The sequence below is a fragment of the Trematomus bernacchii genome, unplaced genomic scaffold, assembly GCF_902827165.1.
Source record: "Trematomus bernacchii unplaced genomic scaffold, fTreBer1.1, whole genome shotgun sequence".
Lineage (NCBI taxonomy): Eukaryota > Metazoa > Chordata > Actinopteri > Perciformes > Nototheniidae > Trematomus > Trematomus bernacchii.
Window position 1 is genome coordinate 2,995,329 of NW_022987767.1, and position 20,261 is coordinate 3,015,589.

The 20,261-nt window shown below is 39.3% G+C and overlaps 1 protein-coding gene across 1 annotated transcript in view; it reads right to left on the bottom strand.

Annotated features, from left to right (window-relative positions):
* LOC117496677 (SH3 and multiple ankyrin repeat domains protein 2-like) overlaps window positions 1-20,261 on the bottom strand; it is a 178,610-nt gene that overhangs the window by 104,109 nt on the left and 54,240 nt on the right. The window contains 1 exon segment of the mRNA XM_034148397.1: window positions 16,316-16,382. Within this exon segment, the coding sequence (XP_034004288.1) occupies window positions 16,316-16,382 (67 nt within the window).

The following is a 20,261-nucleotide window of genomic DNA, read 5'->3' on the forward strand; positions in this document are numbered from 1 at the left end:
AATTGTATATGTTCAAATGTCTGAAGGATATCATAAAGCCTTAATGCAATCAAATCTAAAACAAAAAGGTTATGATTGATGAAAGTAGTAAATCGGTCAGATTTGACCCGAACACAACGGGAGGGTTAAATAAATGCCAAACTACCAAAAGAACATGAAAATGACCAAACAAATAATGCATAGGGACTCCAGGGTTAAGGTTATAATGACAACACAAGGATGCAAAACAATCCCAAAGAGACCAGAGTGACTCAAAGAAGATGCAAAACGACTACAGACGCAACATTGATCTACATAGATGCTAAACTACAAAAAGGAGATGCAACATTCCAACACATAGATGCAAATCCACTCAAGGGAACGCAAACTGACCCAAAACGACTACATTTAGGCCCCACTCACACGTGTGGCGATTGCTGGTATTCAGCTGGATATAGTAATTTCCTCAGCATATGGATAAATGCAACGGGGAAGTTAACTGAAAGAAACCGAATCTGTGGATATTGCATCGACCGACCAAAAAGCACGTCTCCGTGGAGAGGACGGCTCAGAAAGAGAGATATTCTCTACAAACACCGGGTGAGATCGCACCTTTGTCAATATAATGGATCAATGCATGAAATCTGACTCTGTTTATTTTGTTTAAGGAGTATATTGGGCGTTAACAATTCTGGTTTGCCTTTTATAATATTATTTCATTCAAGAACCCCTTGTGCGTTTAATTAACACAGCTATTTTTGATAGTTGCTAGTACAGCAGTGAGCAGGAGAGGTGGGGAGAGGCGGGGCTATCGTTATTTTTTCAGGAAATATTCGTATCGAGGTGATTACACGGACTCGGTTGACCCCCCAGAGCGTTTCGTTTACAAATCTATCCACCTTGGGACCCGTTATCGTTTGTGGGGTCAGTTTCTATCGGCCTCGTGTAAATAATAGGGCTATACGCACGCGAAACTATGCAGATACAAGCAGTTTTCTCCTCGTGTAAACGGCGCCTAAGATGCAAAACGTCTTCAAGGTGTTGAAAAATTACACAAATAGTTTCCAAACAGATTAAAAAAACTAGATGAAAAAGGACTAAAAGTATTACAATACTTGCAAAATGACAACAAAAAGGTGCAAACTGGCTCCAAGGTGATGCAAAAGGACAAACAATGGATGCAATGCAGTCACAAAGAGACCAGAATGACTAGAAATAGACACAACATGACAACAAAAGATGCAAAATTGATATAGATACAAAAAGTGTAGACGCGAAATTACTATAATGTAATGCAAATGGACCCAAAAGAGACAGAAAACTATTACAAACTGATGAAAAACGTGTTCAAGGTAATGAAAGATTACACAAATAGATTCCAAACAATCACAAAATTACACGAAAAATATGAAAAATGACAAAAAGTGACATCAAATGTATTTAAATAGATGCAGAATTACAAAAAAAGATTTTCAGAATTACAAAAAGTCGATGCCAAACGACTAGAAGGATATGCTAAATTACAAAACAATTATGCAAATTGGCTCCAAGGGAATGCAAATTGCCCCAAAAGACACAAAACGACTAAAAATACATGCAACGTTAATACAAAACATACAAAGAATAGATGCAAAGACACGACAAGAGATGCAACATTGATATTAAATGTTTGCTAAACTAAAAAGGACATGCAAAAGGACTCCACTCTGTGCATCATTTCACTAAAACCCATCCAAACTGCAGCTTCATCAAATGCAGTCCAATGCAACAACTCTATTAATCCAATAAATCCCACTTATTAGTGCTAATGAGGTGTTATTATAGGAACACATCTATAAGAGCAATCCTACAGAGTCCAGTTCCCCCCCCCCTCTCCATCGCCTATAGGCTTCTCGCGGCTTCATTGAGAAATCAGCAGCGGATGGATCATGTTTTCACACACAGGCAGATGGACTGTTTAGGTTGTGTTTGGGTGAAGGTGGGGGGGGGGGGGCGTGTTGTATGTCTAGTCATATCGTGGGTGTTTTCTCCGCCTTGGAGTCCCGTTTCTCCGTCCTCTCTCTCTCTCTCTCTCTCTCTCTCTCTCTCTCTCTCTCTCTCTCTCTCTCTCTCTCTCTCTCTCTCTCTCTCTCTCTCTCTCCTCTCTCTCTCTGTGACCCAAAAACTAGTCCGGAGCTGCTGCGTTTCTCTCTCCACCGAATAATACAAAATAAAAAGGATAATTCTGGCAGCTTAAACACGCTCCGACTTACTGTACCTTACATCCTGATAAGGACGGAAATAAAGACCTCACATGATGCTTAGCACTTTTTCAACAAATATTTACGACATGCATGTGACACTTTTCCCTAAAAGAGCTTGTGGAAATCGCTCCACATGCACCTCAAGTTGACAGCTGATTTGAGAAGTATGAAAAAGAAAGGCGCCGGCTGCTTACCTTCCTTTTTTAAGGCATTGATGATGGACTTCATTTTTAAACTCCTTTTTTTTGCTACTCCCACTTCACGGTTGGTTCATATCTCAGGACTTAGTGAGAGCCCTCTCAGCACCGCGGACAGCGAGGATCCGCCGAGCGCAGCGCACATGATCCCGCTCACACCTTCCACTACCAGCGACCCCCTCCACTGACACACACATGACTGCCATAAGCCCGCCTCTCACACACACCTCCCCTCTCTCCCTCTCCTCTGGCTCCCAGGAGAGAGAGGCTGCTCGGCTGCTCAGCGGAGCGGAAACACTCAGTGGAAGCATACAAAGTTGTGGCTTTTGATGTAGTTGAGGTAAATGACTGAAAGTAGCGAATGCAAAACATATCATTCGTACAAGATAACTTCAGAGACACGTAAAGCATATGAGAATAGATATTACACAACCTCAAAGAGATGCAAAATGACTACTTCTAGGCGCAAAAGTGCCAAATATAGATGCCAAAGGAATACAAGGAGATGCCAAAGGACTAAAAGGAGGTGCAAGAGATCAAAGAATTACCCGGAATGGATGCAAAAATGACTAACTAAAAACGAACAGAAATAAATGCCAAACTACTAGAATAATGACCCAAAAAAGACGCAAAACGAATGCAAAACCACTGCAAGGAGACCCAACATTATAAATAATAGCTGAAAAAGTCTAAAACAATCACAAAGAGACCAGGATGAGAGAACGACTCCAAAGAGACGCCAAAAATCTAAATATAGAGTCAATATACTACAAAGAGATAAAAAAAAATATGCAAATGGCTCCAGGCGATACACTATGACCCGAAAACGACTGGATTGATGCCAAACGACTACTGAGCGTCACAAACTTGCTTTAAATAAATGCCAAACCAATTAAAGGAAATGCAAAGTACAAAAAACATATGCTTAATGTTTACAAGGAGATGCGACATGACTGAAAGTAGACGTCATAGTTCAGGTGTCTTGATTTATTTAGCCTTTTCTCATCATGGTAACTACGGATGGATCCATGTTTGCTGCAAAGGTCGTCACTTCATCATTTTATCCTATCAGTAAAACGAATGTGAGTCCATGAACAAAACTGAACACGGATTACTCTCTGCATGTTTTAAAAGCTTCTCCATTAACACACCGATCAGATTTGGTTCCTGTTTGGAATCTAAAACCTCGTTCAGCCTCAGGTGTTTACAGTCGGATCATTTGCACACATTACATGAATAAAACATGACGAGAACAGAGGAAATAATACCTGACAGTGCAGATTGAAAACCCCAAGACGCACGCACGCACGCACGCACGCACGCACGCACGCACGCACGCTCGCACGCACACACACACACACACACACACACACACACACACACACACACACACACACACACACACACACACACACACACACACACACACACACACACACACACACACACACACACCACACACACATGTCTCCATAACAACCATATTCAATTTTAGATCCAACAACTGAACACATTTTAAAAGAGTATTTCATAATTTAGGTCGGCCTTTTTTAATTTGGATAATTGATAGCATGTTGTAATATTTATTTTTATGAATTCACATTTTTCAGTATTTTATTACATTTTTTATCTGTATTTTTTGTACACAGGGTTTTAAAAATGTACAGAAATTGTTATATTTTTTAGGTTTTCCATATATTTCTACCGTTTAAAAAAAAAAATTGAACATATTTTCCAGTATTTTGTAATTTTCTTATTGTGTGTTTCTTCAATAAACCTTATTTTATTCTGTTTTATCTTACACATTTTGATAGTATTCTTTCCATATTAATTTATCTTTTTCTACTAAACAGCTTGTTAGAAAATGTTGATATATATTGTACATTTTTTAATAGTATTTTTTCAGTTAAATTGTTTCATTTGTCTATTGTGTACTTCTTAAATTCAGATATTATGAACATATGTTTATATTTAAACAGTAATACTTATTTTCTCTTAAATTATTTATTTATTATTTATTTCTATCAAACGTATTTGGATAGTATTTTTTAATAGTAATTTCTAAAGTTAGTGTATTTCTTCCAACAACCTTTTTTCAAATTAAGAGTTATTTCATGTGTACTCTATTGAAGTGCCTTTACATCCAGTGACCTATCTACAGCTCAGGAACCTATAATAGCTCATACATTCTTTATTAAGATATTTATATTGCACTTTACCCCTCTCTCGGTTTCTTCATCATGTGCATATCGAGGCATGACATTAACCATGCTCAGTTAAAGGGATAGTTTGCATAGTTTGCAGTGCATTACCTCCAGTAGAGTGCAGAAACAGATAGTAGCAGCAGCAGGAGGCACAGTAATGTACTGCCGAGGACGTGCGCAGCAGAAAAACACATTTACACACATAAAAGCTATATTTAGAATATCTTCACCACTTTACCTGTCCGTGAGAAAGCTATTCTCCGACGGGAACTGAAGCCGTTATCTTTGCTCTCAACAAAACCACTCCAGAGTCACAATAACACAAATAATAACCAGGGGAAGGCAGAGGTCCAATCTCTGCGTTTGTGAATGAAGACCGTATAGATTACAACTTCAGAAAGAGAAGCTGACATATAGAGAGCTCATTAAAGGTCACCTATTATGCAAAATCCTCTTCTCCATGTCTCTTCTACATCAACATGTGTCCCCTCTTCTCCATGTCTCTTCTACATCAACATGTGTCCCCTCTTCTTCATGTCTCTTCTTCATCACCATGTGTCCCCTCTGTGTAAAGAGACTCTGAAAGTTTCAGGAACAAAGATTCTCTCTCTTTTTGTCCTGATCCATTTATATAAAAACCTGTCTGAAAATGAGCTGATCAGATTTTGCCCACTTTATGATGTCATAACGATGTGTTGGCTTGTGTAACCATTAGCCAATCAGCAACCAAGGTAACCCCCCCCCCCACCTTATCACCTGAATCTCCTCCTAGAGCACCATTGTGTTCTTTTTAACCAAATCTCTCTCAGAGGGGCGTGGGGAGGGGCTCCTTATTTTCATCTAAAGTAACAGACAGAGAATCAGCACTTTTGAAACAGGGCTGAAACAGAGGGGATTATGGGATGCTGCAATGATCTGTTTGGTGTTTGGAGCCAAACACTTCAGAGACATGTTCTGTATATATCTGAGACCTATAATATATTGATGAAAAATAGTATAATAGGCCTTTAAACTGAAGTTTAGTGCATGTAAATGGTCTGCAAATGCTTAAATCCCTACAAAATATTATTTTTTCCTCAGACCATGATGTGCCATTGCATCAAGTTTCATGAATATTTATCCAGAAGTGTTTCTGTTATCCAAAAGACATACATCTGTAAGGTAGTACTTTTAGTTTTTAGTTGTGGTACAAGAGGCCCTCTTCTGCTTTTTGGGTTTTTTCCCTTTCCTTTAGTGTGTTCTTTAGATTTGTGTGCATGTAAATGGTCTGCAAAGGCTAAAATCCCTGTGTTCATAGTGACATCGGTATGTAACACTTGCACTTCTATTGGCTAGCACTCCAACACATTATACCTGATAGGCTAAGGGGCGGGATATCTTAAAGCGGTTGACCAACCCCAACAGAGCCAGCCAGCTAACCAATCAGAGCAGAACAAAAGTAATATTAATTCAAAGAGTTTCATAAAATCATAGTTTAATGTGGATCAATACGAGTGGGGAGTGATTTAGTTTCACGTTTTTTTTGTATTTTAATCCAAATCTTGGTCATAAAGTAGTGTATTTTTCACTGGTGTCCATTTTTATAAACCCTGCATGGAGTTTATAGATGCTGTCTAAAAACTGAATTTCCCGCACAGCAGACTCAGTAAGCATCCTCCGTCTCATCATAATGACGTCTCCCAGCGTCAGTGAAGTCTCTTTCCATAAGTCCTGATGAACTGTCCTTCACTTCTTTCCTTAATCCCACATTTCTCACTGAGGTTGAGGAGAAGAGGTTTGATTGGTCAGGAAAAGACAGAGGCTGATCGTTTGCACTATCGGACTGCAACCCAGGACTCAGCAGTTGTTGTTTGCAGGGATAAATCATATTTTGATCGCTGATAGAGCGGTGAGCAGCCTCTTCCACCAGGAACACATCCCAGTTGTTGCTAAGCAACTCAGAGGGGGGACGGCACCATACATCATTAAAGCCAAACACACACACACACGTACGTACGCACGCACGCACACACACACACACACACACAAACACACGCACACACACACACACACACACACAAACACACGCACACACACACACACACACACACACACACACACACACACAAACACACGCACACACACACACACACACACACACACACACACACAACACACACACACACACACACACACGCACACACCTCCCTATGATGTAATGTACATTCATACGGCTCGATGTGTGTGATTCGCTGCTCGCTGTGTGTGAAGTCATCAGGTGACACACTGTCCTCGTTAATGAAAGCTTGTTAGCGCCGCGTCTCTGTTTCCTCATTCCCTTTCTTTCTTTACGCCGCGACTTCAAAGCGTCGGGATGCAAATTCATCCAAGAAGCCTGACCCCAGTGAAGGGCCACGCAGCAGATGGCTACATGCAAAGCATATGTTGTCATGAAGTATGCAATAATGCATTAATCCATATGGGCAAGATGAACAGCCAAAAGAAAACTACAAACCAATAGGACAAATAAAGAAATCTCCCGTAATAAGGACATTATAATTGAATAAGTGCACTAAACAAGAAAAGCTTACGTCTTATTGAAAACATCCACATCTGAGGGGAAATCTTTACTCTTACTAACCTTCCAACAAACTTTAACTTGGATTGGAGGACAAACACACACACACACACACACACACACACCACACACACACACACACACACACACACACACACACACCCACACACACACACACACACACACACACACACCACACACACACACACACACACACACACACACACACACACAGGTATTGGCTGGTGCTAATGACCCATATGTATCAGTACATGCAGGTCACACTGCTCCCCATCTTATATCTGAATCTCACATCACTAATCAATACTAACGAGTAGTTGGGAGAAGGCTCCCCTCAGGGCGGTATGTGCTAATCTCCACATTGTACTCTCAGAATCATATACCTTGCTTTAAGACAAAATGCTTGAGATGTGCAAAACTACAAATGTAAACCATCATGTCGGTGCAATGAAACAAATGAATTAATCAGTGTGAAGTAAGTTTTCGTCTCCGCTTACAGGATGTTGAAAGTGTGAGAGTGAATTTGTCCTATTTCCTGATAACACTGCCTGCACAATCAGCCAGATATAGCATGGAACCGAGTGTGTGTGTGTGTGTGTGTGTGTATAACCCACATTACAGTAGAAAGCCTCCTTAAAGGAGAGAGAATGTTTCACAACGATGAATAAATTAACATTATACCGTTATTTATTTATATGTAAATACATGTAAAAGCACTTTGTTGTTGAGGCAGAGGGACGTCTCTGAACTTCACTCTTTAATGAGATTTTTATTTGCGTCATAAGTGTAATGAAATAAATAAAAAAACGAATTTCTGTTCTGACATAACCCAAACATAATTGATAATTGATTGATAATTGAAAGATGACATTATTCTAAAGATGTTTGGGCAGAAATGATTCTTGGACTCAAATAGAGTTTATTTGATTCAAATTTACTATTTTTTAAATCTTTTTAAACAATTAAAATGTCTCTATTTTAATGGCATATCATCATATAAGTCAGATTTTGTATTTGAGTCATAAGTCTGTATATTAGAGAAAGACATTCAATCAACATGTCGATTCATTTGGGATTAAATGATAACAAAACCTGACATTTGTGAAAAGATTATACCACAATCTCTCCAGGGATTAAGTCAATCATAAACCAAATATTCAGTTTGAAAACATTGTGAAAAATGTCTAAAATAGTTCCCCAGAGATCAAGGCATCCATAACCCAAAACTAACTGAATCAAAAACATATAAGAAACAGAAATAAATGTTTTCAAAAATGTTGGGGTAGGAACGAGTTCTGGGCATCAATTTATTTCATGTTTTGGACACACAAAACTCAAGAGAATATGCCAGTTTTCTAATGATTACAATTCCCTTATTTTAATGGAATAGTCAGCTTTAAGTCTACGGCAAAGGATGAGGGCCACAAAAGTGATACATTCTTTTTTTTAGATGTGAGAAAAAGTCAGAATATGAACAGTTTGTATATAAAAATAACCAGTGATGCATTAACACTCAGTCCCTGCTGCCTTGTGTGTGTGACAGTCTGTTTTCCTGCAGACTGTCACACACACATATCTGCTTTTTTTTAGCCAGATATTTTGTATTTTCTCGGGGCTCTTGCATAAATGTACTCGTGTTCAGGTGTTAGAATGATATCCAGCTTTAGGAAAAGGAAGTAAAGCGTGCTAAATCCTGTAGCTGACTGGGAATGGTTGAGGTGTGTGTGTGTGTAAGAATGAAAGTGTGTGTGTGTGGTCAATAGTGACTCCCCGAGGGATTATCACACTTTGGCAGCAGGCGGGCTAATACACACATCTGTCAATCATTCTTACTGGCTTACTGCTGGAGAGAAATGGAGAGAAATACAACACACACGCACGCACACGCACGCACGCACGCACGCACGCACGCACGCACGCACGCACGCACGCACGCACGCACGCACGCACGCACGCACGCACACACACACACACACACACACACACACACACACACACACACACACACACACACACACACACAAAACACACTTATTTCAGAGTGACAGGCTATTGTCAGGAAACGAAATAACTTCTTTTCACTGCGTATTTTAGGATTGAACACACTGCGCTGCGTTATTATTTTTTAAATATGTGTTTTGTTCCTATTGTCTGCGCTCTGCTGTGACCCGGGCTGCATTTTATTATTATTATTATTGTTTTCTTCATTGCTGCTAATGAAAGTCTTTATCTAAATAAGGAAATGTGTTATGACATAATGGAAAAGATGACGATGTCTGTCCTCGTTGTTATACTGTAGGTTCTGATGGTTTGCTGCAATAACATGAATGTTTTCTAAATGTCTTGTCAAGTTGGTGAAGAGTCTTCTTTCACTGTTTTGGCACATGTGTGGGTTTTATTTGCATTGTTTTTGGAAGTGTGTTTCACCTAAAGTATGCATGACATTTGATCTTCATAATTCAGATTTGCACAGAAATGTATAAAAACATGATTTCTGGGACTTTTTAAAGGAATGAATATAAATGTCCTTCTCTGAATAATATTAATAACAACAATATAATATTGTGAACAGGTACCTTTACTTTAGGTACATTTAATACATATTTCTGTACCTATAGTAAGTAACATTTTGAATTCAGTACTATTCTGAGAACACTTTTAGACCGAAGTATTTCTAATTTTACTTGACGATCCGAGTACTTCTTCCAACACTCATGGTAACACGTTTCCATGGACAACCTATTCCACTCCTATCAAATAACCACAGCATGTAGGTCACACACACTGACACACACACACACACACACACACACACACACACACACACACACACACACACACACACACACACACGAGGTAACAGCATGAAGAACGTCACTTTAGCAACAGCACCGTGTTACTACTGTTCCCTTTAATCTAAACCCCACACACACACACACACACACACACACACACACACACACACACACACACACACACACACACACACACACACACACACACACACACACACACACACACACACACACACACACACGAGGTAACAGCATGAAGAACGTCATGCTGCGTAGGTAATGATCGCCCTTTAATAGGCCTTCCTTTCTCCTCCACCAATCACATGTGTCCTATTTCAGCAGCGTCCTTTCAACAGAAGTCCATCTACAATCATTGTTCCTCTATAAAACATTACTTACTTATTATTAATACTTATTTGTATATGTGTGGAGGGCACTACACTTAAGTTTCATGCTAGCTAAATAGTCCCCAGTAGAGAAACAAATACAAAGAGAAGGAAAGAGCTTAAAAGACATGCTGGCCTTCTGGACAACAGAAGAAGACAGATAAGAAGTTAACACTAACAAGGATAGGAGAAGAAGAAAGACAGGAAGTAAACACTTAAGGGAACAGCAGAAGAAGAAAGACAGGAAGTAAACACTAAAGGGAACAGCAGAAGAAAACAGACAGGAAGTAAACACTAAAGGGAACAGCAGAAGAAGACAGACAGGAAGTAAACACTAAAGGGAATAGCAGAAGAAGACAGACAGGAAGTAAACACTAAAGGGAACAGCAGAAGAAGACAGATAGGAAGTAAACACTAAAGGGAACAGCAGAAGACAGACAGGAAGTAAACACTAAAGGGAACAGCAGAAGAAGACAGACAGGAAGTAAACACTAAAGGGAACAGCAGAAGAAGAAAGACAGGAAGTAAACACTAAAGGGAACAGCAGAAGACAGATAGGAAGTAAACACTAAAGGGAACAGCAGAAGACAGACAGGAAGTAAACACTAAAGGGAACAGCAGAAGAAGACAGACAGGAAGTAAACACTAAAGGGAACAGCAGAAGAAGAAAGACAGGAAGTAAACACTAAAGGGAACAGCAAAAGAAGACAGACAGGAAGTAAACACTAAGGGAACAGCAGAAGAAGACAGACAGGAAGTAAACACTAAAGGGAACAGCAGAAGAAGACAGACAGGAAGTAAACACTAAAGGGAACAGCAGAAGAAGACAGACAGGAAGTAAACACTAAAGGGAACAGCAGAAGAAGAAAGACAGGAAGTAAACACTAAAGGGAACAGCAGAAGAAGACATACAGGAAGTAAACACTAAAGGGAACAGCAGAAGAAGAAAGACAGGAAGTAAACACTAAAGGGAACAGCAGAAGAAGAAAGACAGGAAGTAAACACTAAAGGGAACAGCAGAAGAAGAAAGACAGGAAGTAAACACTAAAGGGAACAGCAGAAGAAGACAGACAGACATTTTGTGAGTCAAGTCGTTGGTTTATTTAGTTGGTAGTCGTGTTATAGGCTGTATTCTCATCTGTTATGCAAGAAAAACACATTCCTACACTGGATGTCTTAGTGATCTGATAATATACTGTATGCAAGCTATTGAAACTGAAGGATAGTCTTCTCTGCTCTGGTGAAATAAGTCTCTGATTGATCAAGAGCTGGTCGCTGTCAGTTACTTATCAGTTAACAGCGAGGCTGACACTGCGATCTGATATTCTGACACGCTGTCCACTCAGGCGTGACAGATACTCCTCACACCTCCTGCTGATTGGAAACGAGAACATGTGACTGGAATAATTTGCAGAGATGTTGTGCAGCGGGAATCGCAGCCTGAAATAAAACTCACTGCTGACGCTCACATCTACACACATATGTGATTTCATATCATTTAGGCAAAAATACTTCCTGTACTTTAATAGTTGCATGCACTGGTAGAAAACATATACTGTTGGCTTTTGGTTAACAAAGAATAGGATTTAAGATGGAGTTATGCTATTGTGTGCACAGTAGGTCATGGACAGTGACACATTTATAGAGGACTAGAGGTATTTGTCATATGTCAACTTGTTTCGCCAGGTTTTATGCAACACATAATGTAATGTAATAATAATAATAATAATAATAATAATAATAATAATAATAATAATAATAATAATAATGATAATAATGATAATAATAATAATAATGATGTAATGATTATGAGAGAAACTCCCTCTGGAGGGACATTTGGGATTCTAGCCTTTGCAGACCATTTACATGCTCAAGAACCCATATAACTCAACTGAGAAAAAGCAAAACCTTTAAATAAAGTTCATTTTAATTGTATTATCGATTAGTTAAACCGCCAATAAAACAGCAAATCCCTGAAATTTAGATATATACTGTTTATTTATTATTTTCATTTTTTTTTAACTCATGCAATGCCTTTTGAATGCAATGCCTTATGCTGTATTTCCCAATTTGGGATCCATAAAGATCTAATCTAAATCCTGAGATGCTTGAATTTGTATTTGGTATTTAGCTTGATAAGCTAGACATATTTGAGCTTTTTTTTTATCAACTATCTTTCTTTGGATCAATTAATCAACTAATTGGATGTGAAATATAGTTAATTGTCATTCTGCAATATGGGGTTGCAAAGCAAAATGCAGCTGTAGCTTAGTCCATGTTTGCTGCATGCGAAAAACATGACAAAACAAATCAAAACAGCAGAACATACTAAGACTGGTTGATCTTTGGAATTTACATCAAGAAACATCTGTCACTTTACCAGAGTAATCCTGATGCAACGCGTCCTTTAAAATGTAATATAAGTTGATCATTTGCTTAGGTGTTTCACATAGTGGAAAAACTGTATTTAATGTTATCTGACACACAGTGAGCCTTGACGACGTAATGTAATCCGGAAACAATGACGCAATGCAAGGGAAGATTTGTGTGGCTGAACTGTTACATCATGTGGACAGAGTCAGCGGGAAAAACTGTGAAAGCTCCAGGGCTTATAGTGGTTAGATCACATCACTCTTTACACACACACACGATCAACATTTAAACACACTAAAGCTGCGTTAAGCAGTTAGAGGCTCTACACGACACAAACTGTGTCTGTGGGCAAGTATGTCAGTGTGGGTGTTCAAGAGAATACTTCACCTACCAATCAAGTTAAACTCAATGGTTGAAAGACACCTACTCTCATTATAAAATGCTACGTACCAACATCCCCAAACTCTGTCATGAGTTATTGTTTGTTTAAGTGATCCCTAGTGGCAAAAAAGTACATACGTGATGGCATAATGAGTAGCAAGCCGGTCATCAAAGCAAAATAACCCAAACAGTTGTTTCATATTATTTCATATTATCCCGCTTACTACACAGCTTCTAACACGATGAGTCATTTAACGCAACAAATTGATTTTAAATGATTTTAAAATTATCTAATTGCTTCCATAACCAAAAACAGTCTGTTCCAGTTCGTACCAATGTCTGGAACTGCGATGAAAGCAACGTTACATGAAATGACGATAGTACTGATCAAGGTTTTCTGTAACTGTCCAAGTCTGATTACATTTTCATTTCCATTAACCAGTCTAAGGAAGGGTGTCCAAATCTACCAATTGGAATCGAGTATTCAACCAAGCAGTGGAATCACTTTTTCGAGTCAAACCCATGTTGGCAAATGGAGAATCCAGAAGTCAATACATTCAAACCCAAAATCTACAAGAGCTCAGACACAAGGGTCAGAAACAGAACCAAAATGTGTCAAACTGACTCACTACCTACGCACATATCGTGCCCTTACATCTGGGTTTAACAGTGTGTATCAACAAGGGTTTTTGGGGGTAATCCTGCACCACTGTGTCTCATTTAGCTCGACACCAGGTCCATGTTAGACTGCATGTTGGTTGTTGAGAGAGAGAGATATAGGGCAACAACTGCAGGATTACATTTTTAGATTAGATTAGATTACATTCTACTTTTTCATTTCCCTCCTGACCTCATCCTTCTCTGTCCTCCTTTAAACATTTATTTGTTTGTTCATATTTTCTCATTTTCTCTTGAGCCCCATAATCCCCGAGTCATCTCTGCGCACCACAAACTACTGGAAAGGCTCAGTGTTCATTTCACATGACGGCAGACATTTTCTATTGTCAGACAGCATTTACTGCAGAAACCATCGACACAGCTTTAAAACATTGACACAACAGAAATGATGTTATATTATTGTATTGGTGCTTTTAAGCTGGTATTGATTGATGGTTGTTTGAATGGCTTTAAATCAAAATGCTCACTTCATCAGGAATCGGACTCTGTTTCTATTACCGTTCTGCCTCCAAATAAATTAATCAGTGTTTGCCTGGCAACTAAGCAGTGAAGGTAATAAATAGCACGATATGGAATTTGTTCAAAATTGTTTTCATCTTTGCATGTTCGTGAGAAATCCTTTCTGTGTTCTCACCTCCCTCTCGTTCCTCTCACACACAGATGGAGACGCAATAACTCTCAGACAGTTTAAATATATACTGTAGGCGCCATTGTGAATTTTAATGCAATCTTAAACCTAAAGGAACTCTTTAAGAAGTATACAAGATGAGAGTTTGTCTATTTGTTAGGAGGTTAAAGAAAAGGGCCTGATTTTTCTTGTTACCTGGTCGAAGGGTGTGGAACTGGTCAATTACATTTTGGAGCAAATCTATATAACAAATATCAAAATGGATCTTCTTTTATTATCAATATGAGATAGTGGAACTTTTTGATTGCAAATGGTAAATGGAGTTTACTTATACAGCTCTTTATCAAGGGTTCAAGGTTCAAGGTTCTTTATTGTCAATCTGACATAGCTACAGAGTAATTATGTACCTTCTTATCAGGTCTTTGTGACCCCTCAAAGCATACTACGAGTCATTCACCCTTTAACACCTTATTCATACAGAACAGTACCACTTGCTCTAGGGAAGCTAACGCACGCACGCACGCACGCACGCACGCACGCACGCACGCACGCACGCACGCACGCACGCACGCACGCACGCAACGCACGCACGCACGCACGCACGCACCACGCACGCACCACACGCAAGCACCACACACACACACACACACACACCACACACACACACACACACCACACACACACACACACACACACACACACACACACACACACACACACACACACACCGTGTTGACCTCACGGGCTGGGATCGAACCAACAACCTACTGGTGAAAAGACGACCACATTGCAGCCACTTAAATCCTCACTCAAACAATCCTGAAACCGTTTTCAAACTAAATGTGGTTCCATATTACAATAGATCTCTAAAGTAAAATCCAAAGAGCTTTTGTTTAAAAAAGACCAACGTCTTTACTTCAATCAAAAGAGTTAAAATCCTGAAAAGCTTTTTATTTTAAGACCAAACAAATCTAGTCCAACCCTCACCCGGCTTCCAGTGTTGGGTTGTGTTTGTCTTTATCTCTTTAAAAGGCTAAAAACAGGCTGAGGGTTTGACTATTTGTCAACAGGACTATTGAAAAACTACAATCCTGAGTTTTTATTTACTTTGTGGAAAGGGCCAATAACCTTTTTAAGCTAATTTGAATAACACACACACCACATCTTCTTCTTTACTTAACATTTTTAGATAGGACTAACCCTTTGCAGATAATTCCCCTACTAGATTGGGATTGTAGCCACTTGAATCCTCACTTAAGTAATCCAAAACTCAATTTGGTTCGGCATCACTTACACTAGATATTTTTAAGTAAAATCCAAAGAGTTATTGTTTTAAATAGACCATGATCATAACTGTAATCAATATAGTTTAAGTTCAAGTCCAGAGAATCTTTTGTCCAATGTCCATCCAAATCTAGTCCGACCCTAACCCTAGTCCAATCATTGAAGCTCCCAATTTCTTAAAGCACTCACAACTCGAGCTTTAAAAGTTGTGTGCTAAACAATCACCATCACTTGAAGAATCATTAAATCCATCTGCTGAAGATTCAATCAAACCCTTCAGAGGAGATCAGTGGACACCTCTGGAAACCGACCAATCAGCTTCCTCTAAACTAAAGCAAAGCCTGAAGCTGAGGCATTGACCATTTCTCCTGCGATTGTCCCGGTGTAAACACAAACTTTCATCCTCTTGGCAACGCTCTCATAATCCCACGGAGGGGATTATACCGGGCGGTCATTTAGGAGGATCATACCAGAGGGGGGGGGGGGGATTTGAAATGTATCCCGAGGGAGATTCAGGAATACTTGCTGCGTGGTGGAAAGGTGAGGTAAAAGATGTAGGAGCGAAAAGAGAAGCTGCTTTTCTACTTACCTATATCTGTCTCTTTGTGGTTCTTCACGAGTTCTCCAAGCTCGAAGTTCCCAGCAATAATGGCGACCTGGAGGGGGAAATAAAAGTGTTTTTATCTTTTGTATTCAGGTCCTTTTCAAATCTGAAAGGCTCTCACGTCTTTCAAAAATCCCTCAAAGTCATCTTTTCACCCCTAACCCCTTTTTCCCCTGGCTTTTATTTCTTTCTGTATTTGTTAGTTTCTTTGTTTGCTTGCAAAACGTCTTGAAGCACTGTTTACAATAGCTATGTAAATATCATTATGATTACTTTTAGATAGTATTTAAAAAGCACAAAAGGACAGTTAGTGGATTAACTTGAAAAAGCAGAATTTGTGAAGACAGATTATTATTTAAATTCACATACAGTACGTGTTAACCAACAATGAAGCCACGTTCAAAGACCATGTGCTTCCAGCTGAGGAGAATGCTGAATTCTCAGATTTCAAAAGGTTCTCCATCAAAAACAAGAAAGAGGTACTTATTCACAATAATGTCAGTAATTTCCTTTGAACAGACTCTGACTTTGAACTTGATACAAAATCCTTCATGGCTTTAATCATCTGTAGCAGGGAATCTAGTAATCACGTACGCACGCACACACACACGCACGCACGCACGCACGCACGCACGCACACACACACGCACACACACACACGACAGGATGGAACAGTATTCACATGATAAGTCACATGTTTATGTGAGGAGGAGAGAGTCAAAGTTTTCTGTTGCCTTCATACAAGGAGTGGAGAAAAAACTTGGATTATTCATTAGGTAAAAACATGACGACACACTAAATCCATTGTGTTTTAACATAAAACTGATGGAAATAATGTACCAATAAAGCATTATAAACATTATTCCCTTACTTATTCGTAATAGTGTGTAAAAGCATTCCCACATAAGTTGTTTCCAGATATATATTAATGGAGTAATACTATGTTTTCAAAAATTCCTCCGATATTTCTATATTTTGTAGTTTGTTTTTGTTGGAAACTCAAGATACTTATATAACTGGATACATTCCAATAGATAAACCTTATTGAACAGTATCATTTGAATTTAAGGCCAAACTCTTAGTTTATCACCAGCTCCACTGATGGTCTTGATCTCCTGCCTTTTGACAATAATGAACCCAATATCAATATGTTGTCAAAAGGCTGGAGCAATGGATTCAACATTCAGGGGAAACGACATGTATAATATCAAGAAGAATCAATAACACACACGTTATAATTAATAACCAATCAAACAGATATTTTTCAGGTCAAGAATTAACTTTCATTTGCAAGGGCTGATTCTGTGAGAACAGCACCATCTACTGGCCTGGCATATGTACTACAGCGTCTCCAGCGCTTTCGAACGGCAATGGCCGTGGCTGTCTCCTCCTGATTGGTGGAGTTGGCCCAATAGCCGTAGCGCCACCGTCCTGACGTCAGTAAAGTGTTCAAATCTGGATCAGTTTTTATCAGATCCGTTGCAGCCAAGCCCCCAGGAAGTGCGCCGGACTCAGATGAAAATATTCGTGCTGGCCAAACGGCGGTACTACACTTCCTTTTGGTTGCCAGGCCCGGAAACACTTTTTCCCATTGACTTACATGGGGAAAGAGTGGTCTGTAAATCGTTGGATAATTTTTTTTAAACTAAATAAACTACCCAGTATGAACACTTGTATAGCCCTTATTAAAAACATTCGTTCCCCAAGTTGTAAAAATGTGCTAATAACGTTATTCTGAGAGTTATTTCCCTCTGCATTATGAGCGCGCATCTAACCCACGGGACCGCGCCGCCCGGCACGTTCATGTTACGTGTTCAGCACTACATGCGTTTATCTTTACCCATGGATGTACAATAAGAACGGACCCATATCGCCTTACTGCCATCCCACGGAGCTGTAATAATGGATATATTGCACATGTTTGCTGTAATTCATCATTTGTAAAATATTATACTACATGGGCTGTATGATTAAATCTTGTACCGTAAATGTTGTATTAAATAAAGTTAATATTACCGACGTAGATTAACGTCCCTGTAGCTTCTTATTGCACTAAGAAGCTTATTGCACTGTATATATATATATATATATATATATATATATACAGTGCAATAATTATTTCATGCTAAATGAAGCTCTGTTGCTTGGATATCACTAGATCCTCTTACAGCGTAATATAAAAGTACATAACGATTGATGTGTAAATTAGCATAATTACTAGCTAACCGCTAGCTGCTAACTGCCGCCTCGTTAATTTCAAATCTATCATAATAACAAACCATTACCATGCTGTCATGAACGTGCGGTGCTGTTACGTGTACGCAAATTGACGTGCTTGATGTGAACGAGCATTTTGGGGGGGCATGGTTAAAGTTGCGCATGCGCTATGAGCGCACATACGGGTACTTCTCAGGCATGCCGGGTAATCTGTGACGTTTCGCTCTATCAAAAGTTGGGCCATTTTATCATCATGCGCGAATGAGCAACTCTCATAGGAATGAATGAGGCCCCGCCTCCCACGCTGTATCCAGTTCTTATTATACATCCATGGTTGCAGCCCCTTTTTAGAGATTTGGGTATGGAGGACAATAGAGAGGGTTGTGTTTTCTGACACTTGGTGAGTTCCCTGGAACACCGGGGACACATATTCATGTATAAAAGACGTACAAAAGTGCATTTTGCATGATAGGTCCCCTTTAAAGTATAATGTATACGGCTCCCACCTGAAACTCATTCTCATCTTATATTGTACTTCTTAAATATATATGTGAGCCTATATTACACAGTAGTATTCATGTGTTAATAAGCCCACTATTCAAAGACATTCAGTCAATTAGAGCTGATAACATGTTCTAACAAATCTTTGTTTTATTTCCATAACAAGCTTCATTCTCCCTTATTATAAGCAATCTGAGGCTTCTGTTTTAAGGGATGAGCTGCAACAGGATAACTGAAACCCTCTGGAGAGCTGTGATGTTTCTTAAATCATATTCAAAGCATCATTGACTTACATTTGATTGATTTTGCTGAATTATAATTTAACCTATGAGGGAGTATACCTCACCTCTAGCAGCCCGTTGTATGTTTTTCTGTATGTGGCCCTCAGTGAAAAAAGTTTGGACACCCCTGACCTAAACTCTTCATCTTCCTTTGACCAATTAAAACAAAGATGCACTTCCTGTTTGTGTCCAGCAGGGGGCGGTGAAGCCTGTTCCCCCTGTCAGTGACCCAGATCAGCTTCCTGTTGTTGACTCCCGGTGCCAAAGCACGCCTAAAGTCTTGTAAAAAGACTTCATTTTCCTCTCATACAGTATGTTGCACACATGCACAGGAGCGAGCGTGCACACACACCTCGAGGGAAAGCTGTCAGCAGCATTATGTAATCTCTCCTTCCTGGAGAACAAAATCAGGAGGAAGAGAGATAAAAAGTGTATTATTAAAGCGGAGTTGGCTTGAGTAGTAATACTCCGCTGCCTCCCTCCACAGTTGACCTTTTTCTTCAAATAAATACTGAGAGAAAAGCACTCGAGAAGCTCTAACCGAAGTGTTTTCCATCCTCTTGAATCTTTCAACACGCTGCATTAATATACAATATCTTCCATTTTTCTCTCAGAGCTGAAGTGTGCGTCAATAAATGAAACGCCGCTCTTCTTCATGTGATGCTTCCTGTGAGCGGGATGGAGGATGTAAAGGGCCCAAATTCAAAAAGAGTCAACGCAGGGGATTTTTCCTACTTTTACATAAACCTATTCCTGGAATTAGTACTTTTTGGATATTCAAATGTATGTATTTTAAACAAACCTAAGTCAGACCTTAAATTACTGCTACGCGACAGTTCATAAATGCTACATGCAAAGAAATGAAGTCTAACACCTTCCCAGTGAAGGCTTTCAGATTGTGCTTCAGAAATAACGGGCAATATAAGAAGATG